This window comes from Dermacentor andersoni, chromosome 8 (assembly GCF_023375885.2).
Source record: "Dermacentor andersoni chromosome 8, qqDerAnde1_hic_scaffold, whole genome shotgun sequence".
Taxonomy (NCBI): domain Eukaryota; kingdom Metazoa; phylum Arthropoda; class Arachnida; order Ixodida; family Ixodidae; genus Dermacentor; species Dermacentor andersoni.
In genome coordinates, this window is record NC_092821.1 from 150756912 (window position 1) to 150782856 (window position 25945).

General features: G+C 47.1%; 1 protein-coding gene across 1 annotated transcript in view; it reads right to left on the minus strand.

Annotated features, from left to right (window-relative positions):
- Positions 1-582: 582 nt before the first annotated feature.
- The window catches only part of LOC126525978 (polycystin-1-like), an 80982-nt gene continuing 55619 nt past the window's right edge, over positions 583-25945 (minus strand). The window contains exons 30-45 of the mRNA XM_072284146.1: positions 24573-24792; positions 21815-22050; positions 19900-20124; positions 18160-18261; positions 17979-18094; positions 16837-17002; positions 16065-16343; positions 15225-15354; positions 13640-13995; positions 11039-11159; positions 9869-10107; positions 8449-8620; positions 6921-7258; positions 6183-6539; positions 4221-4412; positions 583-3465 (exon numbers count right to left, since the gene is read on the minus strand). Of these exons, the coding sequence (XP_072140247.1) occupies positions 2869-3465; positions 4221-4412; positions 6183-6539; positions 6921-7258; positions 8449-8620; positions 9869-10107; positions 11039-11159; positions 13640-13995; positions 15225-15354; positions 16065-16343; positions 16837-17002; positions 17979-18094; positions 18160-18261; positions 19900-20124; positions 21815-22050; positions 24573-24792 (3846 nt within the window). The 3' untranslated portion in view covers positions 583-2868. The remainder of the gene's footprint in view (positions 3466-4220; positions 4413-6182; positions 6540-6920; positions 7259-8448; positions 8621-9868; positions 10108-11038; positions 11160-13639; positions 13996-15224; positions 15355-16064; positions 16344-16836; positions 17003-17978; positions 18095-18159; positions 18262-19899; positions 20125-21814; positions 22051-24572; positions 24793-25945) is intronic.

Below are 25945 nucleotides of genomic sequence, written 5' to 3' on the forward strand. Positions count from 1 at the left end.
GGATAATGAGGTGAGACTTCGGGAGAGATTCCACAAACCACCAGTCACATAAGAATGTCAGAATACAAAATATTGGTGATTGGCCGTCTTGGCGATCAATCCTTTGCACAAATGAGCCAGTTGAAGTGGGGTTCAAGTCGGTCGAGTTGTTTATGTGGTTCGACATTGGGTGCTATTTTGGATACTAAAATACTGTCATGTTGTCCAATTCTACCATGTTGGTGCCTTGAGCCAATCATAGGGACCGTAGTGTGCGTGTGAGTCAATCAAAACTGTCAAGGACACGAATTCGACGATGTCGTGGAGTTTGACAACGTCCAGAATATAGCACCTATGAACATAGATTGCGAGCTTTCGCGTGGTACGTCATGGTTCCCCGTTTGTGCCGACAGAGTGGCGTAGCAGATCCCGTCGTCACGGGCGTGAAACGACGACTTGCCCGACATCTGGGGATGTCCCGTGCGATCCCACGTTGGCCCAAGACAAGCACTCTGCTGTTGGTGTCTAAAGAGCACATGTGAGAGAACAGTGACAGTGATATCACTCGAGCAGCGGATGCTTGTATACGAAATAAGCCTCGAATTTGTGAACAATAATTATATTTTATTGACATTATGTACAGCTGCGTGCGAAAAAAAAAATGAAGACCAGGGTGCCTTCGGGTAACTCGTTTTGAGTGCGGAAGTTTCTGGCAAGCCACACGTGCGCAGGCTGGAACATGCTTGAAATTTAGTGACAGCACGAAAGGAAACGATTGCCTGTACGATAAGCCTCTAACGAACGGTGGTCGTTCCATATACTATGAGAGGAATAGTCGCAAGTCACTCAAGTGACAAGCATCAGCTGTTAAGTCGAACCTCCGTTCAAGTGTAAATTCGTAAGGACGGAGGAGGTGCAGCGCTCTCACCACAACTTGGAACATTTACTTTTGTACACTGTTGACGCAAGAAAAAAAAAAACATCCTGTATACTGAGCAGGTACACCGGTATCTATAGTGATATAAGCGTGGCCTAAAGCCCATCGAGAAGTCAGGGTTACCTAAACCTGCAGAAAACATTTATGATATCTCCGATTGGTCCCATTGCGCGTAAGTATAGCAATAATGATCGCAATTATTTCTTCATGTTGAAAAGTAAATAATCTTTCATATTCACGTGTGAGACCACCAATATTTCGCTTTGGGAACATTGACTGGTTTTTCTAGCAGTAAATGTTTTCTGGATACTGTCATAGAAACATCTAGGAGGCCTTCCTTATTGTTGCATGAACTTTAACATACTGCTCGATATGCTAAGCTCGCGGAAGATTTCCCGTCTGCCTAAGAGCTCAGAGATCCACAGGATTCAAATGCCTTCCATTTTGAGGGTTTCCGATGCCGTAAACGAGCAACTGTGTACCGCGAGATCTGGATTGGAAGGGCTTCAGCCAAGGACGAGTGTCTGGTCGTTTGGGCACAACGCTCACGTGATCTCAACTCTGATAATTTTATATTAGTTGATGTCATTTACAGATCACGCATAAAATGGTGTTTCTGTCTAACCTTGTTTCGGGCCCAGATCATCTTCGCAGAGCCAACATCGAGCACGTGCTCCAGGTTGCGTGACTAATATTGAATAAATTTAGTGTTGGTGCTTCGGTAAAAAACATTCAACAAATTATCGGTTAAGCGTGAAATTTGCCATGTTTTCTTCTCATTACGTAGGCATGCTCCGATATCCTACATTTATTTTTTTAGTCCAAGAAAGAAAATACATTGTGGAGAACATCTGTATTAGCCCTGTTGAAACAGCCGCGAAAAAGAAAGCGAATAAGGTTTTAACAATCACGACAGAGCATTTATTTAGCCGGGAATTAACATGCGTCAATAAACGCTTTCCGATGCAAGTTAAGCAAGGTTACTGCTGTTGAAACACGAACAGAATCTCAGTGATTGCGTAACATAATGAAAGAGCTTGTGCAAATGGCAGCTGTGTGGGAAGATTACGCAAAATTTCCACGTGCGTGACTGTAAAGACATAGTACTACTACTTTTGCGACGTCTTTGCTGCGCTTACACGCTGAAGAAGAATGCTGTTATGAAACATCCAACCCGTTTTCACATGTAAAACGCGCGCAACTTCGATCGAACAGAGCACACTCGAAAATCTGGCGTCAATCATCAATTTATCCGGGAGCGTCGTTTAGCAGAACGTCGCCGAAGCAGGGAATATCTGTCAACGGTGTCAGGCATCCTTCGTACACAGATCGGTTGGTGCAAGCTGGAAGCACCCATACAGCGTAAACAGTGCAGGTTTAAACAGCGTTTTGGAAACGTCAACTGTTACTGCTGAGCGTTTCTAACGCAATGGGGCCTGACATACGGTGTTAACTAGGAACTCTTCGCACATTGTCTGTGACTGCTTGGATAAAGTTCGCAGTCTGCAAGCCATTCTTAAAATAGTACAGTCAGTGTCAAAATTTTACGGGCCATGCAATGGATTTAAGAAAATGTTGAATTTCCGAAGAGTTCGTGACCGTAGGCAGTACAACCCACTGTTGTTCGCCTGTAACCCACTGTTGTTCGCAAGCTGGTACTCCGAATACCGGAATGCGTGACCAGGCTGCAGAAATATTCAGCTTTGCTTACACTTCGCGGTCCGTGTGCTTTCGACACCTGGTGTACGTATACATGTAACTGTGTGGGCCCCCCAAAAAAAGCGTCACCGTGGGTGCCACCCGTACGCTGTTTCAATAGCAGCACCCAATTTCTAACAAAAACTGAAATGGTTCATAGCCTGGGACCATATAGCATTCCACACTCAAGCCGTACGACATCGAGACAAATTAGAGAGGACTCCAGGTTTCCGAGTGCATACAAGGCCAGCGGCTTAGAAGCGCTTCTTCTTCCTCCGTCGCGGCGCGGTCTGCGGTTCGTCTAGTGGCTCGTCGGACACTTCCATCCAGTCGAGCATTGCCCCTTGCAAGGGCGCCTGCTGAGCCGGTGTGGGCTCTGGTGCCTTGTACAGTGCGCGCAGGGCCCGTTTTCCCGACAGGTCGAGCTGGCCGTCGAAGTACATGTCGTTGATGTAGAACAGGAGCCGGTCCACTTTCTCCGGGAAGGTACTGATCTGTGACTCCAGCGTGGGTGGCTTGGACGTGTCGGGTTCGAGGTCTGCCGAAGCCAGTCCTAGGAATCCCTTGAACTTCTTGCCCACGTAACTGACCATCTCGAAGTCGTTGCACTGCTTTTCGACGTCTTCCTTCACGGACTGGAAGGAACTGATGATGAGCGTCACGAATATGTTGAGCAGGATGACGGAGGTCACGAGGGCGAACACGAAGAAGACAAATGGTCCGACGACAGGCGAAGCCATGGCGATGTCGTCGAACTTGAATTGGCCTCGCGCCATGTCGAACGCTGTTTCGGCAGCCGTGACAAAAGTCGAGAACTCCGCCATCTTGGTCCCCAACAGGATGTAAAACACCTGAAACGGCAGAGACACAGCCGCTCATTAGGTACTATTTCCTGCTAACCTAAAACGTATCCAGGACACGAGACGAGACCACACGAGAACTACAGAAGGCGAAAATTAATACAGACGGTGAAGAACACCTATCCTGCAAGAATATTAAAGACAAGGAACATTGCACATGGTAGGTAACCAGAACACAGGTGGTGTTTCATCGTGCCATGCTACTGTCTCCGTTGTCTCAAGTGAGTGTCCTGGTAAGACAATAACAGCATGTACCAGCTATCACGTCACTGCTTCATCATTATGGGCGAAAATGCAACCTAATGTACATCAGTTCCCCCATCATCATCGCCATCATCTTACTTCTGTCCGTCTTATTGCTCTCGTTCTCCCCTTAACTAAACGATGCATAGCTGGCTAAAGGAGGTTGACATCTCAGAGTTACCATAAAATAATCCTGTCTGTTTATAAGTAGGATATTGAGTGGGTTCTTATAGTTCTGAAGGCTTCCAATGCGGCCGCATTGTCTATGACTAGATTCTAAATAGAAAATTAAAGGAATAATTCAAAATATAACACATTAAGTTAAGTAGAAGACGCTGGAATGCGAGCACGAGAGGTAGACAGGGACACAGCCTCAGACTAGTGCCAAAGGACGATATCCCTTGTCTCAACGGAAGAAAATCCCCTTTTGCTACAGCCTTATTTGATGTCTTGCTATTAAATGCCTTGGAATTCGCACACTGAGCCACTATCAGAAAACCGACCTGCACGAAGGCGAGAAAGGTGACCCAGAAGACTACGAAGAAGGAACTGAGGTCCCTGGAGCATTGGGCTAACGTGCTGTAGAGGATCCCGATGCGCTTGTTAAAGCGTAGCATCTTGGTGAACTTGAGAATGCAGATAAATATCAGGAAGGACATCAGGTAGCCGAAGAGCTCGTCGATAGCCGCCACCACCTGCAGAAGCATTTGCATAGCGGTCAGAAGTACGCCGCCGGATACTGTGAACGAGAAGGGCCACAAGGAATTCCCTATCAAGGGCCATGACATGTAATGTTATGTGCGTCTGCACGCACTTTGCGATCACGACATCCGTGCTCATTGCTGCTTTAAATTTAAGCGGCAGCTGCCTTCGAACTGCACCAGATTCTTGCACCTTGAAGCAGCACTGCTAATGCTTTGCGCGCAACGAATGCGCTGTTAGTCTTCCTTCTAGACACTGGCATGAATTAGATACCTTAGTTGCTTGTTATCGTGTGCGCTTGTGCTTGGCACCTGTGTATGCTGCTTGCATTTAAACCATACAGGGTGTTTTTTTTTTCAACGATGCAATGTCTTTTTATAAAAGACACATGACCGTGAGACACCTGTCGTCTTCGCATACGAGCTCTACGGCGAGGCGGAAATACTTTGCCGCTGCTTAAGTTACTCTGTAAAGACTAAGTAACAAAATTTGCTAATTATTTTTCATTACTAACTCGAGGGCAGTTGTATAAATGGCGAATTTGAAGGCAGCCACAATATATTACACCTTCATTTTTAAGAGATTTTTAAAATCGCACCTACTTCGAGATAATTATCATCAAATTTCAACGGTAAATACAGGCAGTATAGAAACCGCGCGCCGCGGCAGCGGAGGAAAGGTGGCCCCGTTGTCACGTCAGACCGAAATGACACGTGCGAGGAAGTTTGAAACCGAACGTCTCGGCCAGTCACCGCATGTTTCTGATACAGCACAATTTGCCTGGCAAGGTTGTGCCGCTGTGTACTGGGTAACGATTTGTCGCGGCATGCTATCATTCAAACTTCACCCCACCCTTTTTTATATATGGTGTTGCCGTTTGATGTGTAGCGGGACGCGCTTGGTCTCGCTATTGGCTGGATTTGGCTTTCAATTTCGATGATGAATATCTCAAACTACGTTGGATTTTTTGGATTCATAAAAACTGGGTGTGCCATAAGTTGTGACGCCATACAAGTTTTCCATATAAACAACTGCCATCAAGTTATTAATAAAATAAAAATAATTGAAAATTTGTGTTAATTAGACTTTCCAGAGTACCTTATGCAGCGGCAAAGTATTTACGCCACGCCGTAGAGCTCGCGTGCGATGACGAGGTGTCTCACGCTCATAGCTTTTTAGCAAAAGCTGTGTTGTCTGAAAAAACACACCCTGTATATGAGTGTGTCATTTCATGCATCAGCCTTGTCGCTTGGATCAGCGTGCTAGAAGTATGGCCGGGCCAACATCTCCGACCTTCATTAAAGAATTTCTTCGGTCGCACTTGGATGATGAGCAATAGCAATGGCACTCCAGTGGGCAAACAGGAGCGCCCACAGTATACGCTTCAGTGCCGAGACCGGCGCGAGCCCTCGTACAGAGCGCCGAAAACGCTCGTTCGCCAGTTCACTTCATGCAGACTAACGTGGAGGTGAGCGTGTGTATGTGCATGCACGTACTATAATACCGGACGTTACTATGACCATTGAACACTGCAGTTGCAAAGAAAGTACGCCAAGTTGAATTCAACTGGCGAACAGGGCAGACGACATGACCAGTGATTAAGAACAGGACAGTTCCGCTGTCGTATTACTAGTTCCGCCATCTGCGCTGTTCGTCATGTGTAATGCAAAGCCAGTTAGAACCACCGTGCATCGCGTTGGAGTTCTGCGCGAAAGGAAAGTGCAGCGAACTCGAACGAATAAATATCGCAAACACTACGAGACCTGCAGCTTGACGTAGCCGTTCCCGTGGCTGCGCTCGAAGGTCTTGAGTATCTTGTTGGTGACAATCATGCGCGATATGTAGAAGAACATGGCCGAGTAGGAGAGCCCGAGCGCCACCAGTTCTGCGATGTTCCAGTAGCTGCGGAAATAGTCGGCCCGCAGGTTGAGGAAGGTGCGAAACTCGTGCACCGAGAAGTACACGACGAAGCCGACGAACACGAGCTCACAGAGCAGCACGAACAAGCCGAAGCCCTGGTGGTAGCGCATCAGCCGGATGGCATCGATGCGAACGTTGGGGATCAGGCCACCTCCCGGATGGAACTCGGCCAAGATCGTCACCACACCGAACAAGTTCACCTGCGCAAAGATGAAAGTGACGAGTTACGCAGGAATGCAGAATGCGAATAGGGTTATTGGAATTGTAACGCCAGGTTTCTTTCTGGCTATTTATTCTAGCCATGTTTGCAGGCCGGTCCCGAAGGTAGCGAAGTATAAAAATGTTGGCCGACCCTGAAGGTAGTCCAGTCTAAAATGCGGATGTAATCTCTCTTTAATGAAGAATTAAATGCTTTAAAACTTCTCACAATTGATTTTGGTCGGGAAAGAATGCTATTCGCACGCGCAGATAGTCACCGTAGGTGAATTCAGCCCGAAACTGATGACTCGGAAAAATTGGTATCGCGTGCAGCATGTCGAACCGGCTTCTCCACAGCGCCTCGATGTAAAGCTGGTTCTCACCTGGGCATTGTAAGCGCTGAACTCGACGAATACGGCCCTGGTGCCACCGTCGATCCAGTCTGCCTTCTCCAGCTGGTTAAGCTTGTCGATGATCTTCTGGTTGGAGCCTCGCAGCGGCACCAGGTATCCGCCTCCGCCGTACACGTCCAGCTTTCCCCAGAAGGGAAGTCCGTTCAGCTCCTTGGCTCTCCGGTGGTGCCACTCGTCCACGGGGCTGTTGGGGTCAGCTACTTCTTTCCAGCCTGGCTGGTAGCTCAGCTTGTCCTCGTTCAGCAGGTTCGACTGGCCGCGGCACTCGTCCACGAGGTTGCGCATGAGCTTCTCCACTCGACATGAGTCTGCGCAAGACGCGGACGAGCTGCCAATGCTGCCATGTCCCGACGAGAAAATGTGTGCCCAAGGTTCGTCTCAGGAATCTGAGATTCCGCAAGCCTAGTTGGCCGCGATGAAAATACTGAAAGCAAGTTATGGCTTTGCTCTGAGGAGAACTACTCTAAATGCCTCTCGCAGTGAATGTATGTATCCAGTTTTAATACTTCTGCGACAAATTAAGCCATCAGATTGCTCTGCCGCCATAAGTCGGCAAACGCGCTCATGAGTCGACTTACTCAGATTCGCTCAGGCATAGACCGATCCGTGAGTCTTAGAGTGAACCCAGTTGAGCAGAATTTTGGTGACTTGAGCCCGAGTGAGCACGACTGAGTATACTTTTGATGAGTTTGAGTATGAGTGAGCACGACTGATTAGAATTTTCGTGAGTCTGAGTCCGAGTAAGGGGGCCCTATATGCAAGAAATTTCATTTGTGAGTGAGTCTCAGTGAGTTCCGTTTCTTTTGAAGATCTATGTCTGCCACTGATAAAGATACAAATATTTTGTAATAAAGCAAGGTTACTATATTATTACCACGGCATACGATGATACCATTAACACGGCTGTCACACACACGATCGCAAGTGTTCTTGTTTATTTTTATAAGCGATATCGTGATACCTAGAACGGGCCAGCCTGATAGCAGAAGCAAATGGGGCCCTGGACTGAGGGCTCCACCCTCTGGGACTTCATTACGAAACAACAAAGTTTTCTACTACTGCTGCTACTACTACTACTACTACTACTACTACTACTACTACTACTACTACTACTAGCATTATACCACACCCGTGTTTATGTAATGACCCACTAGAAGCCCTTAAGGATAAGTACATGATGATGATGATTACTACAAGGTGCGAGCAAATTTTGCTCCGTGTAATGACGTCACAATAATGTCGATGACCCCGCATTGGGCGTTTCTAGAACCCCTATAGTGCCCAATTAAGATATCTTTTGAACGTTAAATGCTTTCACAATTGCTAGGTGTTGTCCTTTTGCGCGCGAGAAACGAGTGCTTCTACAACTTCGAGAGTATGTCAGTAGTCCTTTAAGACACAGCGGTAAGAGGACACGAATCAAAAACAGCAACCTTGCATATGAAACTGTGGTGCATAATTATGCAATGTGACGACCAATGAATGACGTGACGCTTACGGGGCCGAGCGCGTATCTGCCTGATCGCTGCGAATCCCATGATGCGGTTCACCCTGTCCCCGAGGAATCCACGCAGTCCGAATGGCTGTTCTCCATTGTACCATGGGCCGGCCTTCAGGTTGGGCACCAGCACCTCGCGCGACCACTTCCAGAACTGCTGGGCGCTGGAGATCTGCGGCAGGGTGGAAATTGCGACGCCACTATCAAGTGCACATATATGCGCACGACAAATACGGTGCCGTGAGAGCTGCGGCGCTGCGGCTGTCGTACTGCATCTGGGGAGCCTTCATGCAGACGGGCACTGCGTAGGGGCTCCCTGAATTGATAAAAAAATTGCAGTCGCAGATTTTAAACAATGATGATGTACATATCTTGTTCTTACATCATCTACTTTGCTTTGTGCAATGCACACAACGTGTCCTCCTCGCGAAGTCTGATTGCACCGTTCATAAACGTTCTGATTCCTGCGCACTTGAAGCGAAAAGATGAATTGTTGCTAACTACCACACCATCGGCAATAAATTCTAGTGAAACTTCTTCTAGAGCCCGGATTAAAAGTCACAGGAGGGCTGATAGTTTTTGTGCCATGTTTAGTAACAGGCTGTCCCACATTACAAATCTTCAAGGGTTCTTGTACTTCGTGCAGGGTCCCCTTTTACAGATTTTTGTTGTGCACGCCGGGTACAACGGGGATTTGCACGGCAAAGGCTCCTTCGCCAGGACAATCAATCCCTAAAGAAAGTCTAGTGTCGGACAGGGAGGATAACCCATTTGGATAACCGGCGCGTTGCCGGTGGCTGCCCTCGTCCGAAGCGGATGCTCAACCCCGAGGCTACGGCCGCGATTTACTCTGCTTGTATAAACTGAGATTGAATGAATCCCATTCGTGTGTACAAATACTCTCTAAATGGAATTAAATACAAAAAGTTAAAGAATCTTGCTCACGGGTACACATGTGGATACTGCCTATACATTATTATTTTGCGATGCTCTCGACTTACAGACGGAGAATACGAAACATACTCGGAGATTGAAGTAACTACATGCCACGTGAAGCTTGAAGAAATCCGCACCCGTGCCTTTTTTATAGGCACGAGTATCAGAGAAGGAAATTAACTTTGCAATCAGACGCAGGTGCGCACATTATTGTTTTCTACGATAACGCTATAGAAGCGGTTTGCGCCCCGCGCCCAGAGGAGGATTTTCTTCTGCTGGCGGGAACCTGGAGCACCCTACGGTGGTCAAGTTCAATTAAACCTTAATCTTGTTTGGGAAGCAGTGGCCCATGTTTCGCTCATCAACGGTAGCAGCAAGGCATACGCGCTACAAGCTAAATGGCAGCAGATAAGTGGCCCATATGGAGCCACTCTCGGAGAAGCAGAGTGACACTTGAAATCCACACGTCCAGACTGCCCATTACCTCCATGAACTTTCCATTGTCGACGAACTCGTGTCTGAGGCTCTGCTGAAGGAAGTAGGCGCTGGGGTCCCTGTTTCCGTACGACAGCACGGTGAGGATCCACAGGAAGAAGAGGTAGCTACCAATCTCTCGCAGAATGGCCGCCATTTTGAGCTCCCGGAGACGTTCTTCGCGGACGCGGTCCAGCTCCCAGCTATTCTGCGGCTTGTACAGTCGTCGCCGCCGGTGGTTCGGCGCGTCTGCGAGTACGATGGTCTCGCTTTGTATCGCGACGTAAGGCAGCATGCTCCCTTAGCCCTTTCGCGCCCAAACGGCATTTACATGTCTAACTTAACATCAACTTGAAATGCTCATATAAGAAAAGAAAGGAAGTCTTCATTTGGAAATGAGCGCTTAGCTGCGCAACCGCAATTTTAGAGGTGCACCTTGAATTCTCGAACAACGCATGCGTCGCAACATACATGTAACACCATGTGCAAACGCACACTGAAATAAGTAGGAGCAATGTTGTGGCTTTTGGCACCGAATTAAAATTTCTAACGTCAATGCATCGATAGCGACAGCAAAGTATTAGAACATTACACGAAGTAATTAAGGCTCGTAGTTTTATGGAGAGTATACATTTCAGTGAACATTCCCTTAATAAGCAAGCACCGCATGGTGTCACGCCCATCCAAACATGGACGTGAACAGCGTCCTCTCGATGACTGCGAGCACTCGCGGTCACAATGCTGGCGTCATTAGGAGCGCAGGCAGCGGAGAGCGCACGGCTTCCTGTCCCAAAGCGAACTCTCCATGGTGCCCCGAACTATTTTACTGCGCGGCGTGCTCTTCCGAAGATGGGCAAATCACTTGACTTCTACCACTAGGCGCACGAAAAGACAACGCCACATTAGTGCACCAGCCTTAATTCGGCGTCGAATGCGTATTGCATTCTGCATTGGAGGATTAACATTATTTACCTATGTGGAAAAATCTATATAATATACTTCAACGTCATAACGTGTTCAACTCAATGGGTCGTGCTTTCGCATATGATCAATATGTTAAAAAGCGCACAAACTGAGCCTTCGAATCGCGCGCACTGCGAGTGTGACTTTCTCAAAAGACCGCAAGGAGTCGGCAGCTGCTCTCGTTGCGACATGCGGAGCCCATGGCTGTGCCACTCACCGCTGTGCAGCCACTCCTCGTGCTCGAGGAGCTCGGGTTCTTCTTCATCTTCTTCCGCTTCGTCGTCGTCTTTGTCCGGAGACTTGAACAGGCTCGAGAAGATGATGGCCAGCAGGAACACCTGGGCAGACCATGTCGCACAAATTGACCGAACTGCGTTATCGCGCTTCACTTGCAAGTGTAACGTACTCGTCTAGTCTCCTTTCAGGTCTCAAGTCACCTCAGTCACAAACGCTTTTTGATAAAGGAGAAAAACAACAACAACAAAAACAAAGAGAGACATCTCGCAATTGCACACAAGAAGAGCAAGACGCTTGCGGCTGAAAATTTACTGAAGGCGATGTTACCGTTAAGTGATCAAGCGGTAGACGCCTACGCAGGTAGATCGATCTGCATTACGTAAACAAGTCCCCGTGGTGACTCAGTGGCTATGCTGAGCACGAGGTATTTCGATTTGGCCGGAATGCAAAAACGCTCGTGTGCCGTGGTTTGGATGCACGTTAAGGAAACCAGTCAACCCAAATTAATCCTGAGCCCTTCATTACAGTATTACTCAGGAGTCATAACCCACCGTGCAGTTGTGGGGCCTTATTGTTAGGGGACATAATTAGTTTTTAAATTATGCCAACGGCTTCGACGGGTGGAGCACTCTTGTGCTGCGGGTATGCTACTGCTGCTGCTGTTTCCTTCAACGCATGGCCCGTACCCACGAGGCCGCGTTGGCCAAAGGTTCCGATGAAAACATAACGAAATTTTCTCCTTCCCACTAACTCAAACATCTGCATTACCTAGATTTATGTGTTGCATGCAGAGAGTGACAGATGAGAGGACAACGATGAAGATGCTGCAGTGTCGTGTCGAGCTGCTTCATCGCCAACGGTGCACCGAAGAGCGAAGAGAGTGCAGTTATTCTGTCCTAGCACAAACATCGATGCGGTTGTAAAACAGAAAAAGAAAGAAAAAGAAAACCGGAGAGAACTCCCACATTTCCAAAAACAAAACATTCATTAGTCTGTCGTATTAGACCGTTTTAGTTTAGCGTACGCTACAGTATAGTATACAGCGTACGCTATACTATAACTGTTCGTAGAACAGTTCGCCAGCAGTCTCGGAGACATCGTTTGCCTCCTTTACAAAATTCTTGTCATAAGTAGTTCTCGATTTCCTTCGTAATAAAATTAAGCAATGAAGGCGATGATGACGGGCACAGGCGAAAAATAAACAATTTTTTCTCGCGTGTGAGCTCGCCGAGCACGCATGAATCTCGGGGAGCGAATGGCCATGACCTTCAAAAATAAGGCCAGAGAGGAAAAAGAAGAAAAGAAATAAGCGTCGTCGTTCTTTCTGTGATATTCACGGGATGGTCCAGCCGCACGTAAGCATACTGCAGCCGTGCAAAGCAGCCAACAAACACCGTCTTCGAGCAAACAATTACCAACTTCTTTAGCCTGCCGAAAATCGTGGAAGACAAATGAGAGCGCGCAAAGTCCATAAGCGCGATACAACGCAGTCTGTATCTAGTTTGGATAAAGCGGTTTTGACACAGCGAGCCCCAACGTGCGAGATTGTGGCACATACGTAACAGGTCAGTCTGTAAGAAGTCCCCGAGAGCTAGGCGACCTGTGAATTATAGGAACATGCGAGGCAGACTTCATTTTGATACAACGCGAGCTACACGTTCGACATATTTGCTGGGAGACCGTCGAAGCTTTTCGAGTAAACTCGTACTGATTGGGCTCCGGCCCTTCGACTGGGCTACAGCACCAAACCCGAAAGTTCCATGCGTAATAAACGCTGGGGAAGTGACATGCGAAGAAGCGAGCGGCTGCGCGGCAGAGGCGCTTGTGGAGAATGCGGAGAGGGAGCCGTGCAACCACGCGGATTCTGCTCCGTTGATTGCACAGAATGAGCTCATAAAGTTCAGAATTAAAAAAAAAATCTTCACCACATACCTCGCACTTTATCTTCATACATTTATTTCGCCAGCAGGCTTTTCACCCATCCGCTCGTAAAATACTTGACATTCCACGGACTTAGAGGATTTGTTCGAGGGCAACGAGTTGGCTAGCACAAGATAGCCAACGATGTCATCGTGTGTTATCTCCTCGAAGACTCTGACATCGGCAGTCCTGTCCGCTACGGGTACCGCGTACAGATCATTTGTCAGTGCTGTACATTCCTTTTTCTCGTGCCGTGAACACGTTGATCTGATGCGGCTTGCGCAAACATTTATTGAAGAAAATAATAACGAATCTAAGAACGCGTTCTTAAATGCTCCATAGACAACGCCTATAGTCCGCCCAAGAACGCGTTCTTAAATTAGCAATTTTTTCGTTATTATTTTCGTTATTAAATGTTCGTGCAAGCCGCCCCTGGTCAGCTGCGAGTAGCAGTCAGCATGAAAACACTGCTTACTTAAAGGTAGCGGCATTCTGAGTGAAAGATTGGGAAGCTTGCATCCGCCCACTTCACCTATGTCACTTTACCGCTGCTGTGACGGTCACGGCCATGTTACGGCAGTCGCGACAGGCCTGCTGGCCCCAACTACGAGAGATTTGGCAGCACTGTCGCTGTTCGGTACCTGCGGGAGGACCGTCTCACCTTGATGGGCTGGGTGATGAGCACGGACATGAAGAAGGAGACAAGCAGCGAGGTGATCCACTTGCGGGTCTTCTCGTCGCCGAACTGGACGCCGTAGGCCCAGATGAAGAACACCGAGACGAAAATGGAGGCCAGGCAGAGGAACCAGGCCACGTAGCGGCACCACCAGGGGAACATGAACTTGCCCTTTCGCTTGCGCCTGCCCTGCTGCAGGCGGCGCCTCTGGGCGAAGGCCTTCTCCTCGAAGACGTCGTTCAGCTCGGTCTCGGTCAGCTGCATCGTCGACTCGGACTTGCCGGCGCGGCCTAGCGGCTTGGACGCCGCCGCCGACGAGGCGCGGCTCACCACCAGCGAGTCTGCGAGAGATGTCCACCCGTCTCACGTGGGACGAATGCGCAACTGCGCGGATTCGCAGGCGCGGTACAAGTGGACCGCTCGCCCCTTCGGGAGTGGGACTTTTCGATGTTCGGAGGGGCTGAAACTTCTCCGCGAAATCGTACACGCGGCGTCGATGGGGAACCAATAACAGTGCGGATCGTCCGATACGTCGCTGGGACCTGCCTAGTTTAGTTTAGTTTGTTTACTTTGTTTAGTTTATTTTAGTTTGGTTTGCTTTGTTTTCACCAAAGCGGACCGATTAAGCTAATGCCAAGAATAATTAAGTTTTCATCGATCAAAGTGCTCTCAAATGCAAAAATCGCAGATGCCGTGATAAGTGCATGTGAAACGGTCAGTCTTCTCTGCGTCTTCTTCTCTTACGTGCATGTCTTTTTTGTTGCGCAATAATACTTGAGTAACGGATTACCAACTTGCCCGGATGCTGCTCTCATTAGGGTGAAGCCAAGTTCGCATTTGCGAAAATCACCGCTGAGAAAGAAGAAGTCCAAAATCGCGGCTTATAAAACTGGCATCGTTAGCGCGTTCTTTCAGTGCGTCCTATAGATTTGGTTAACGGGCCGAAATGGCGCGAGTGAATGATTTATTTGAACGCAACTGCAAATGTTGGCAGCTAGTGTGTCGCCTTCTTGTCCACAAACCACAAATTGGCCAATGATCAAAGGATGATAGCATGAGCTGATATGAAAAAAAGAAAGAAAGAAAGAAAGAAAGAAAGAAAGAAAGAAAGAAAGAAAGAAACGTTTCACAAATAAAACACATTGCGTAAACGTACTTAAACACTCAATGCAGAAAAAAAACGACACATTCTGCATTTTCTGCATTCAAGCACCGATCAATCAATCAATTCACTCGAATAATACAAAACGAATAAATAAACACACAAGGACATAGTAAGTGTAAATAGAAAGATAAAAAGTCACCTTCAGTAAAGAATGTTATTACAGCTTTCAGAGCTATAATACGCGCAGCTTGGACACGGGACAGATTAGAATTTCTAAACCCCGGAGTGTCTGTTATACTGAGCTATCGATTTCTCGGTGACCAGGCTACACATTGCCAAGCAGTAGACAATAGACAATGAGACAGCAGCACTTCGCGTGCGACCTTAGGCGGTTGCCTATACCTTGTCTATACGCGAGTCCTTGCACTTCCGACCGTCAAAACGCGTTATAGTGCATGCCGTCACCTCTTTTCTGGCGCAGGGCCTCGGTGATCCTGTTGGGTCTCTTGCGTCGCAGGCGAGACCTCCGGAAGAGCGTGATCATCAAGAAGGTTGGAGGGAACACGATCAGGTTGGCCATGATACCCACGCCCACCTGCGCGCACGATACAAAGGGCTAACTGCGGAAAGCTCGTACCACAGGAAGACGAATACGGAGTTCTGCATTGTAAACGCTGAACGAAGAAGTGTGTTCTCACTCAACGTCGCATTCAAGCCAAGCAGAATCCATGTCAGTCACTCTCAGACTTATCCGGAATGCGCAAGACACCAGAAGGGCACGAGCGCGGCTAATTCGATAAGGTTTAGAAAAGCGCAAAATTAACCTAGCTGCCATTTTAATTTTAAAACCATAAAAGACACGCTTTCACGCGACCCACACACACAACTACTCAATTTACACAAACATGTTCGTCCACCTGGCATAATTCTGCGGAACCCCGAATAATGCTGGATAGCCAGGTACCTGCAAAATGCTTCGCATAACATGGATTCCCAAGGTACGTGGGATCTGCACAAATTCTTTAAAGTGTGATTTTTTTACTTATTACTGAGCCTAAACAAGGAACATTTTCAGATACTTGCTGCTTAAAAATAACCAAGCTATTTCTTTGTGCGAAAGCATGAAACTACTGTGAGAAGTCTTGCTAGCCTCTGCAATATTGCACGCTATGTGTGAAACGGAGTTAAGTTCTGGCTTAAATATTTTTACTTACTATTTTTTGGGGGTCACTACATGAAGAACTGTAATTTAAGTGGCGTGTCCACATGAATATACCGTGACTAAAAATGGGTAATGCTTCGTACCTGTTCTGGGCTAAGCGAGAAAGGGCCAACGTTGACTGCCGATGCCGATGGTTTGGAGGGCACGCGGCCGTACCACATGGCATTCACCAGCATGGACAGGTAGAGGAGCGCCACGCAGCACGAGACGCGCTGGACGCGCGTGAAGCGGCTCTTTGGCGGGCGCATGAAGACGCTGAACCACAGGTGGCCGTCGGCGAGGTTCTTTTGAGACTTGAGCTGGAACAGGTGGCTGAACTCGGTCGCCTCGTCCTTGCCGGCCACGGGCAGCAAGCGGTCCGTCTGCATCGCGAGCCCCAGAGAGGGCTTTCTCAGTTCAGGGTCTACGGGACGCTCTAGCAGAGGGCACAGACCGATGCACTGCCAAGCCCCATGCGCCAGTACCCCATTCGACAACGATTACGGCCGTGTCCCGAGCGCCCTTATACAAAGGCTGTCCAGGCCAGCTCACATCCTGAGGGCACCTGGGCGCGGCCGCTCGATAGATAGGCCGTGATGTGGTTATGCTGTTCCCCTGCCCTCCCATTTGCACCTAGCCGATTCAGTTGCCCCCCTACACCGGAATGGCACATTCTCGGCAAGACCCAGCACCACCCAACGTTTGTAGATACAAGCAACGCTGCCTAAAGGACTACGTCCGGAAATGCCTGGAAAGATTCACCATCGCAACCATAAAACGAGAGTTCCCTAACTTAACGGCCCCTCTCCTCGTTTCGTTTTTTACAAAAACAAATCCGAGCGACTTGAGCGAAGATACCAGCAAGTGCGAACGTACAAGGCCGTCTTCCTTCTCGACGGCGAACCACTTGTTGGCGATGAAGTCGTAGCGCGCGTTGGTCTGCACGTCGCGCACCGAAATGAAGCGCAGGTGCCAGGAGCGCATCGATGCCTTGCCGCTGTTGTCGTGCCAGATGCGCATGTAGTTCAGGCGACCGAGAGGCCTGCGCATGGGACGCGCGCACAATAGAGAGAGAGAGAACGGAAGAAACGCTCTACACGGCGGTTTACACGTGCGCTAATCTAAACAGAATCACAGCAACCCGAAGTGACCAACAATTGTCGAACGACGAATGTCTCTGGAGCCAACGTTCCGACTAGGGGACTTGCTTTTCGTCAGAGCAACGGGGAAGTCGTTGTTGCCCTGACAAAGACAAGTCCCATAATAAAAACGTTGGCACCAATGATATCCCTTGTTCGACCAATGACGTACAGTCGAGACAAAAGTCGGGGGACTAGAGGTGCCGCTAAAAATTTTTTTCTTCGCAGCCTCGTCATAAAGGCTGAAATCAAGTGGTGCTGCCTACGTGCGCCTGTTTTACCAGCGGAATGCATAAAGACAATTTTCCGTTTCACGCCTGTGCTAGAAGAAATTATTATTTTTTGCTGGTTCCATGGTCTCTAGGCTTTTGCTCTCGACTGTACGTGTACAGCGCATGTATTGAAGTATAGTGAGGATACTATGGCGTCATGTGGGTGCATGCCGACCTAGACACCCTATGTACGGCGTCCCGGGCATTCAATGGCAGATGCAAGATGTCTTAAGGGAACGTGCTGTACGTAGACTGCTCAATTAGATTTTGCTTTATTTACTTTATACTCTCAACAGTGCAAAAAAAAAAAAAAGCTGCCACGATGGCTCCAAGTTTGCAGCTACACATTGGCTTAAAAGAAGAGACACTGGAAGATCTACAGACATTGCTTCGCTTCGGGAAAAATGCTATTTGCAAAAAAAAAAAAAGAAAAAAGTCTACTTGATGGAGGCGCTACAGGGACCATAAGTGCCGATCTAAGTGCCGATCTAGCCCGCAGACGCCGGATTAGCAGCCGGTTCGAGTGGAAAGACGCAATAAAGACAAAGCAAGATGCTCAGTTATGCATGATCACTCTAGAGGCGTCCATGTTGTGAGACCCGCTTACCGAGGAACTGTCATAACGAACGTATCCGCGGCGCCTTTCCGGAATATCTTTCGCTTCTGTTCCCCAAAAGTGCGCACTTCTGTTTCGTCATCATCGCCAGAGAGGATGAAGAACACCTGAAAAAGCAAAGTCGCAGTGACGTTAGCGTCGCCTCGCGTGAGAGCACGTGTGAAGCTCTTACATTTGAATCCGTAGCTGCTCCTTTCTTGTCACCAGTAAATACGGCGATTTCGTAAATATACTTGTCCTTGGGATCATTGTCTTGCAGGGGCAGTGCTCCGAGCTTGAACGAGACCAATGAAAAACATATTGTAGACTTGACGCGGCTGGTAAATTCGTGGGATGAATTCTTTAGAGAAGAAGCCGAGAAGACTACCGTGCTACAATAGCGGCACACATCTATATTATATCTGTATATTTCTTGCCACAATCCTTCACATGTAGTAGGCAGACCTCACTGCCGGCACTGCCCACGTATGATTTTCGACACTCATGGGCATGTGCTTCTTACAAAACCCTGTAGACAACTCTGGATTGTCGTATATAGAAATACTATAACTGGTGGGGTGCATGTGGCAAGAACTCATGAACAGTCTAAACTTTCTCGCAATCTGGGCGTGCAGGCTGCATGCAGATCTCCTTGCAATGTGGCAGTAAGTCGTAAATTGTGCGTATATTGCGATATATACTGTAGCCGACATCATTGCTTTGTGATAGACTCTTGTGATCCTAAAATTTCAAGAATAATATTAGTTTGAGACAGTTGTTGGCATGATACGAATTCAGCAGGCATCGTGGACAAGGATGATACACGATGCACTAATCGCTAGCAAGTGAAAGTCACATAAAATGCCAGAAAGAAAGCAAAATAATTATTATTTTGGCGCTGCCTTTTGAAAGGAAGTGCGTATGCTGGAAATGAGAATTGAAGGTAAGGAAAACAAATATGTCTTGCTTTTCTATAGGGTTAAAAGTTAGTTAAAATTACACGCGATAAAGCTTATGCAAAACCAGAAAGAGATAGATAGAAAAAAAAACAAGGCGTATACTACACGAATTCAATCAACTCAGTACTGTTCAAGCTGTTGTATTTAACAATCAAAGTACTTTTTTGCACGAAGCCTCTCCTTAATAAACAAAGCGAGTTAACCAACTTTTAGGCTATAAGTCATTAATTGAATACAAAAATTCCAATGGACCAAAAGCGCATATACATGTGAACAAGGCTGTTGTGTTACTTTTCGAGGCTTACAAAAAAGCGCGTGGTGTCTTTACCAAAAGAAGAAAAAGGAAACGACGGTACTAGACGCAAATTTACATTTTTGTTCTCATGCAAGTTTAGAGCTGCTGCCCGTGCATCACGCCGACCAAACGCACGAATTTTCCGGAAGCGTATATGATGGTTGTTTTGAGACTCGTTCACTTTATCAAGCAAGTCATTCTGAAAATTAGAGACGGAGAAGGTGTCTACGATCCATTAGCGTCGCTTACCGCCCACTCATGAAATTATCTACGTTAAACAGCGATCATTTGTTGGAAGCATGTGCAACAACCGTAAGTTTGCGGCGCGGAGGCTGTAAGTCACGTGGTGATTTTTAGATCTAGAGCGCTTTTCCAGGAACTCGTTAAAGTTAAACCTGCAACGGATGCCGTCATAAACACATGTAGAGCTATTTCTCAATACACTTTCCAGCTTTTGTATTGACTGTCTTTAAGATGTGGCACAACTTTGTAGAAACAAGCTGTATGCGTCAAGTTCGCGTTCTGGAATTCGGCACTAGCTGGTAGCAAAGACCTGCGTATCCTTACAAATGCAACAAAACAAAAGTTAAAATATTGCGCTCTACTTTCAAAATGCAAATGACAGACGAACGGGAAAGCTCAGTACGACGGTGGTCAGGGGTAAGAATGTCTCAACCACCTTCTCGACGTCTTTCCTGTCCTCGTAGCGTGCCCAGATGAGAAGCACGACGTAGACAAGCATTGTGACCACGACGGTCATGTAGATGGTGACGTTGTCGGCGAAGCCCGCGTTGGCGAACACGTACGAGAAGTCGATCGTGTTGGGCATCACGAAGAAGCCGCTGCCAAACGAGGTCAAGTGGTTGCACTTGCACCTGGTCACCGCGTAGTTGGCGTTCGCCACCTGCGAAGTTCATAGTTGGCCACGGCGTCATCTCTTGTATTCCGCAAAGGGTAGCTTCATTCATTCATTCATTCATTCATTCATTCATTCATTCATTCATTCATTCATTCATTCATTCATTCATTCATTCATTCATTCATTCATTCATTCATCACAATACAATGATATCGTGAAAGCAGGTGAAATGAAAAAGCCGTTACTGAACGGCTTGAGGGTATCTTGGTCTCCATTTTTGACAATGGTGGAGACAAACCCACAATGTAACAAAAAACTGTTTATATTAACACGAAAAGTGAAGCAAAGCGAACAGCACACTGAGCGTACATCAAAATTTGTACTGTTAATATACACTGGTCAATAATCAGCTCACGTGCGTTTCTAATGTTTTGATGACACGATTTTGAAGGAGACGATGTCGCCTTTAGGTAGCATCAGCTACTCTTTGTTGCATGGCAATCACAAGATGTGCCGAAAGACACTGAACATAGCCAGACAGCATGAATACTTACAAAGTTCCGCACACGAGTCTAGGAAGCCACAGAAGACAAGTATATACAGTTGAACAAACAAACAAACGAACGAACAAACAAACAAACAAACAAACAAACAAACAAACAAACAAACAAACAAACGTGCATAGAATTGTGCGATAACACATACAGACGTTCATAGTATTGCAGACGAGCGGACGAACGAAAGTGGGCACATTTACGCAACCTACTACATAGGTATACTTAAGAATGTATAACGAGTTAGAGTAATATGACACGTGTGTCGTCTGTAGCATTGAGAATTTTTGTAGTATAGGAAGTTAAAAATTATTATAAACTTAAGATGTTGAATTCTTCTAAGAAATAAATTCAGTGTAATTTCATCCTGCACTTATCAGCTTCATTACAATTACACAAAGCAAATGTTAAAAAATGCTATGCGCTAAGTTAGCTACAGCAGCATGACAGATAAAAAAATATTTAATTTAGGCTCCCATTTGGCATAACTATTCACAAATATACTAAACACTGCATCCTGATTAGCCTGTTTGGCCTTGTCACAAATCTGTGGGGACAATGCATACACTGTGCCTGATAGCGTTTACTGAGGGCGAAATATGCATCTAAAACTTCAGTCCCATCCGCATCGCCCTACGAAAAAAGCTTTCCCGGAGCTTGCATAAAGAACGTGAGTCTAACGTAACGTGTATACCTTAAAATGTGCGATGTGCTCGACTCGCCGCCCGCGGCAATATTTTTTTTTTTTTGCATATTTGCGGGCTTCTCTGACGCTTCGAAAAACACATTTATCACGTTTTAAGCAATACAAATCTGTATCTGTAGTACTTTCACGTTGCTCTACAAATTTGTCATTTACATTTCTAGTTTAATTTTACTATATCAGAAGTTGATTAAATAATTAAGGCTAATTGTGTAATTAGGCGGAATTCAATAATATTGAATATCTCCAGCTATGTGGAGTTTGCATATCTTTAACGTTTGGCTGAACTTAAGTGGGACAACTGGCGTAGTTACTGAAAACCGGCGCTAGAAATTGCCTCGTGAGAACGTTCATAATTACAAAACTGTTTGGTATAGAAACTGCGTGAGTTTAATTGAAAGACTATTCGGTACAGATAGTACACGCGAGTTTCCTCCGAGTACGATTCGCTGTAAGAGTGACATCATGCTGTGCTTACGAAGCAACCGTCGGCCGACCACGTCTTCGTCTTCGAGTTGAAGAAGTAACATCCGGAGGTGTAGATGCGCACGGAGTAGTTTGTGCTGAACTCCCGGCTCACATCCGACAGGGTTAGGTTGACCGGGTCGTCCATGCTGAACTCGGGAACGCTGCCGTTTGGCTGGACCAGGCCCAGGTAGAAGAAGCCAGTTCGGTTGGCAATCAGAGCGTTGTCCAGGAATATGTCGTACGTGCCTGCCGAGGGTGTTCCGAAGAAGGGATGAATAGCGCAGCTGTGGCTTTTTGGCACCAAGTAATGACGCGATTTTACTGCGCATGCATGCACGAAATTTAAGGCAGTATCGGCCTTTCTTACGATTCCGCTATTTGAGGGAACCAACACGCTCTACGTTACGGAACTTGTGTAGGCTTTCACACTGACATGTTATTCATCCTCTCTAGCAAACCGCGTCGCAGGCGCTGTGCCACTAAATACAACGCTATGAAAGCGTGTACAATGGTCTATATTCATTGCCCTGCTAAGAACGATACGCGACGACACATCTTACTATGCGATTCGTTGAAAGGGAGGAGCCAAGGCATCCTTGCTTTTATTCTCGCTTGCGCGGCATCTTCCATGTGTATAGCGACCCATAAGCACAAAAGAGAGAGAGAGAGAGAGCAAGGACAGGAAAGGCAGGGAGGTCAACCAGACGAGCACCCGGCTTGCTACCCTACACTGGGGGTAGGGGAATGAAGAATAGAAAGAGGAAAAGAAAGAGGAAAAGAGGGAGAGAGTGAGCCCTGATTGCGTATGGGGGGATGCACAGGGACACTATAAGCGGTCTCTTAATCCGGTGCACTTCAAGTAGTGCACTAGTGCACGAATCGCTTTCCGTGCCAGTGACGGGTGGGGCCACAGTCCGAGTATGTTTGACTCGGAGAACGGTCTTGAGCCCAGTCGGTTTAAAGTTGTCCGCAGATAAGCACAAGAGAAGCAACCAGAAAAGTGTCTGGTTGGCTGCACTACACCGGGGGAAGAGCAAATGGGAACAGAACGAAGATAGAGGAAAGTGGCGACCGTGCACGCCATCACAACGCGAGCACAACAACGTGCAACCGCCATCCAATTATCTGAAGCTATCAGGGCTGCCGCTCCGGACAAAGCTTATGAACCAATGCCAAAGTCTGTGCAGTACCGGGCCTACACAAAAAGGTTCTTGTTGCCTAATTAGAAAGAATAGTAATGTTCTATTAAGCTATGCACGAGCATAACCCTTTTCGTGATGCATTAGAATGAATCTGCACCACTTATGATTTCTTCCTGCGTGTATTTGGCGCTGAAACAGACTCTCTTTCGAAAGGTGCATTGGCGAATCGTTGAGTGAGTGCAGCTCGTGTTATGTACCGCCTCACACCACATTTTCCTCATGAAAATTATCTATACTGACTCTGGCAATGAAACTAAGCTATTGCAAGCGTTCAGGCAGTGTGTCACCCTCCCATCCCCGAAAGAACAAACGGGCAGCTTTCACGGTCTGTAGACGAGAATACTAAATACCGCCAAGAAGCTATTAGCACACAAGAAGCAGGCATGACTGCTATATAATGCCAACGTGTCGATGTAACCAGTCGAGGCATCTCCTTGCAAGTGTGTGCAGGTGCGCCTGGCTCAACGAATGGTGTTTTGACCTCTCTTAGCATTGGTATCAATGAGGTAGTTAGTATGTTGAATGTAGTTGTGTTCTGTGTATGTTGTGTACAGGTGACAGAGATCTGTGCATATAATTTTAGTTTATCCTTCTCATCGGGATTAGCAAGCTAAACCTGCCACCAGGCAAACTTGGCGAGGATTCCTCAGAGCTCTCTTTCTCTGCTTGCATGGGCTCTCAGAGTCTCAGGTGTGGAATTCTTTACTTTGTTATGTTTCGACCATTTAGCATGTGCAGAATCTTTGTTTGAGCTAGATGACGAGTCATGCTCAAGTAAAATTTACCGCGCAAACCAGACGCGTACATAGAACACATGCGACAGGACGTACGTGGGCTGCCAACTGATTTTATTCAGAGCGAGAATTAGCTTTCTTTAGGCATGCCTGGTCACGTGATCATTGCGAACATGCAACAAAAACAACAACAAAGGGTGAATGCTCAGCGATCAACTGCGCATGCTAAACCTGACCAAGCATTTTTTTTAATTAGATGAATTTAAGGAGAGGTTGGTGCCCATGTCTTCTTGTCTTACGTGATAGTTATCGTCGGGAGGTTGTCAACAATCACAAGACTGGACTAATAAGCACTTGAACGAACATTCACGTACTAAATCTCATTACTGCGATATAAATAAATATTCGAACAACAGAAGAGTTCACATAGCAAGTTTTTCATTAGCGTACGTAGATGATCGCTGAACATTCGGGCTTTGTTTTTGTTATTGTTTTTGTAGCCCGTTCACCATGATTACGTGACTTGGCTGTGCATAAAAAAATAGCGACTTCTCGTTCTGAATAAAATCAGTTCGAAGTTGGCGCCCGCCCTGTCGCATGTGTTCTCTCTCCACGTCTAGCTTACGACGTAATATTACTTGAATAATTTAGCTCGCGTTTCCAGTGTTTCCAGACATTTCCAAAGGAACTTGCTTACTCATGATGTTTTATCGCCTTCAAAATTTGAGGGGATATCTCATCTATCGCTGTGGAGCTAGTTCTGCCCTCACACGTACAAAGCCCGGTGCCTCTTCATCAACCTTGCACTGCCTTGAGTCTCACAGCGACTGACCGTTGGTGCTGCGTATTGTGGACAAGTTGACCATGAGGTCGTAGGCGTTGAGCTGTGGCTTGACCCGGTGCCTGATGTAGACGAGGAACTGCGAGCTCGGGTCATGCGGCGTAATCTCGATGTTGACGGCGGAGTCCGGCTTGGGCACCACGAACTGGTGGTACACCATCTCCTCGTTCCACTTCACCTGCGGCGCAAACTCTGTCGGCTCCGGGAGGCCCTGCGTTGAAACAGAAGTTGCACCTTGGCGGGAGTTCAGCACAAGGCGCTTGTCGCATGCGAACAAGCTGGCTGTCCCACGTTGCACGCCTCACTGAAAAGTGAGCATTCGCAGGAAAACTTCTGGTGGAGAGCGAGTACCTCCGCCTTAGTGTACTTATTTTTAATTCGCACAGATTACCAAACGACCCCATGAAGATCGAAAGAAAAAAATCGGCAATGACACTTAAGACTGCTTTTGTGTGGTAATTCGAAAGCATTATGTCACATTGGTGAAATGTTTTCGGTGTTTTCGACGTGCATTAAAGCTCTTTATACTTTAGACAGCCACAACCTTGGAGCCGCCTTGGCGTCGGAGAAACGTGTTCGTCTCGCACCCCAGAGGCCCGGGTTTGATTCCCTCTCAGACCAAAACGTACCAACCTTTTTTCAAAGCTACTAATTTCTTTGTTTACCGGAATCTCCCTGAGAAATATGACGTCAATCCGAGCACTTTTCACGCGTTCTTACTTTTTGCGCCGTCGGCCATTTTTGTACCATCGCTCGGTCACGCCGCCGACGACGACGTATTTTCGCGTAATGTGGCGCATAATTCTTTCGTATTAAAAATCAACTACTCCTGACCACAAAATATGTGTGGGCTTTTCGGTGACATATGCCCATATTTTTCGGCTTCCGCATAGAAAACTACGATCACACATTTCTTTGGACCTACCCTGGCCTTAGCAATATCCGATGCTACCTGAAAACGGTGGGCCTTCATCTCAAGGGACCGCCACACTACGATTCTTGGATCTATGGACCCTCACCAAGCTTTAGTGGTACACATAGCTTGCCAAAACCGGCCTGAATTTGTACATTGATTAATTGGTGCCATTTAGCCAACGTCCCAAATGCAAAAGAAAGAACGCGGACCAGTTTAATGCAAGTGCTGTAAGAGTGACTTATAACCACCAACCATCAAGTTTTCCGTTTGGTCAGTTTGTAACCCAACAGCCCTAAGTGCCTTTTCAGTTAGCGCTTCGTCCCAGGGCACTTATGCAACATGTGATGCGCACCCGCCGCAGACGTAGGAGGGGAACACGCCGCACATTGAGCGGGTACTGCGGATGGTGGTCCCCAGGTTCGAGTGACTGCGAATGTCACTCGGTGAT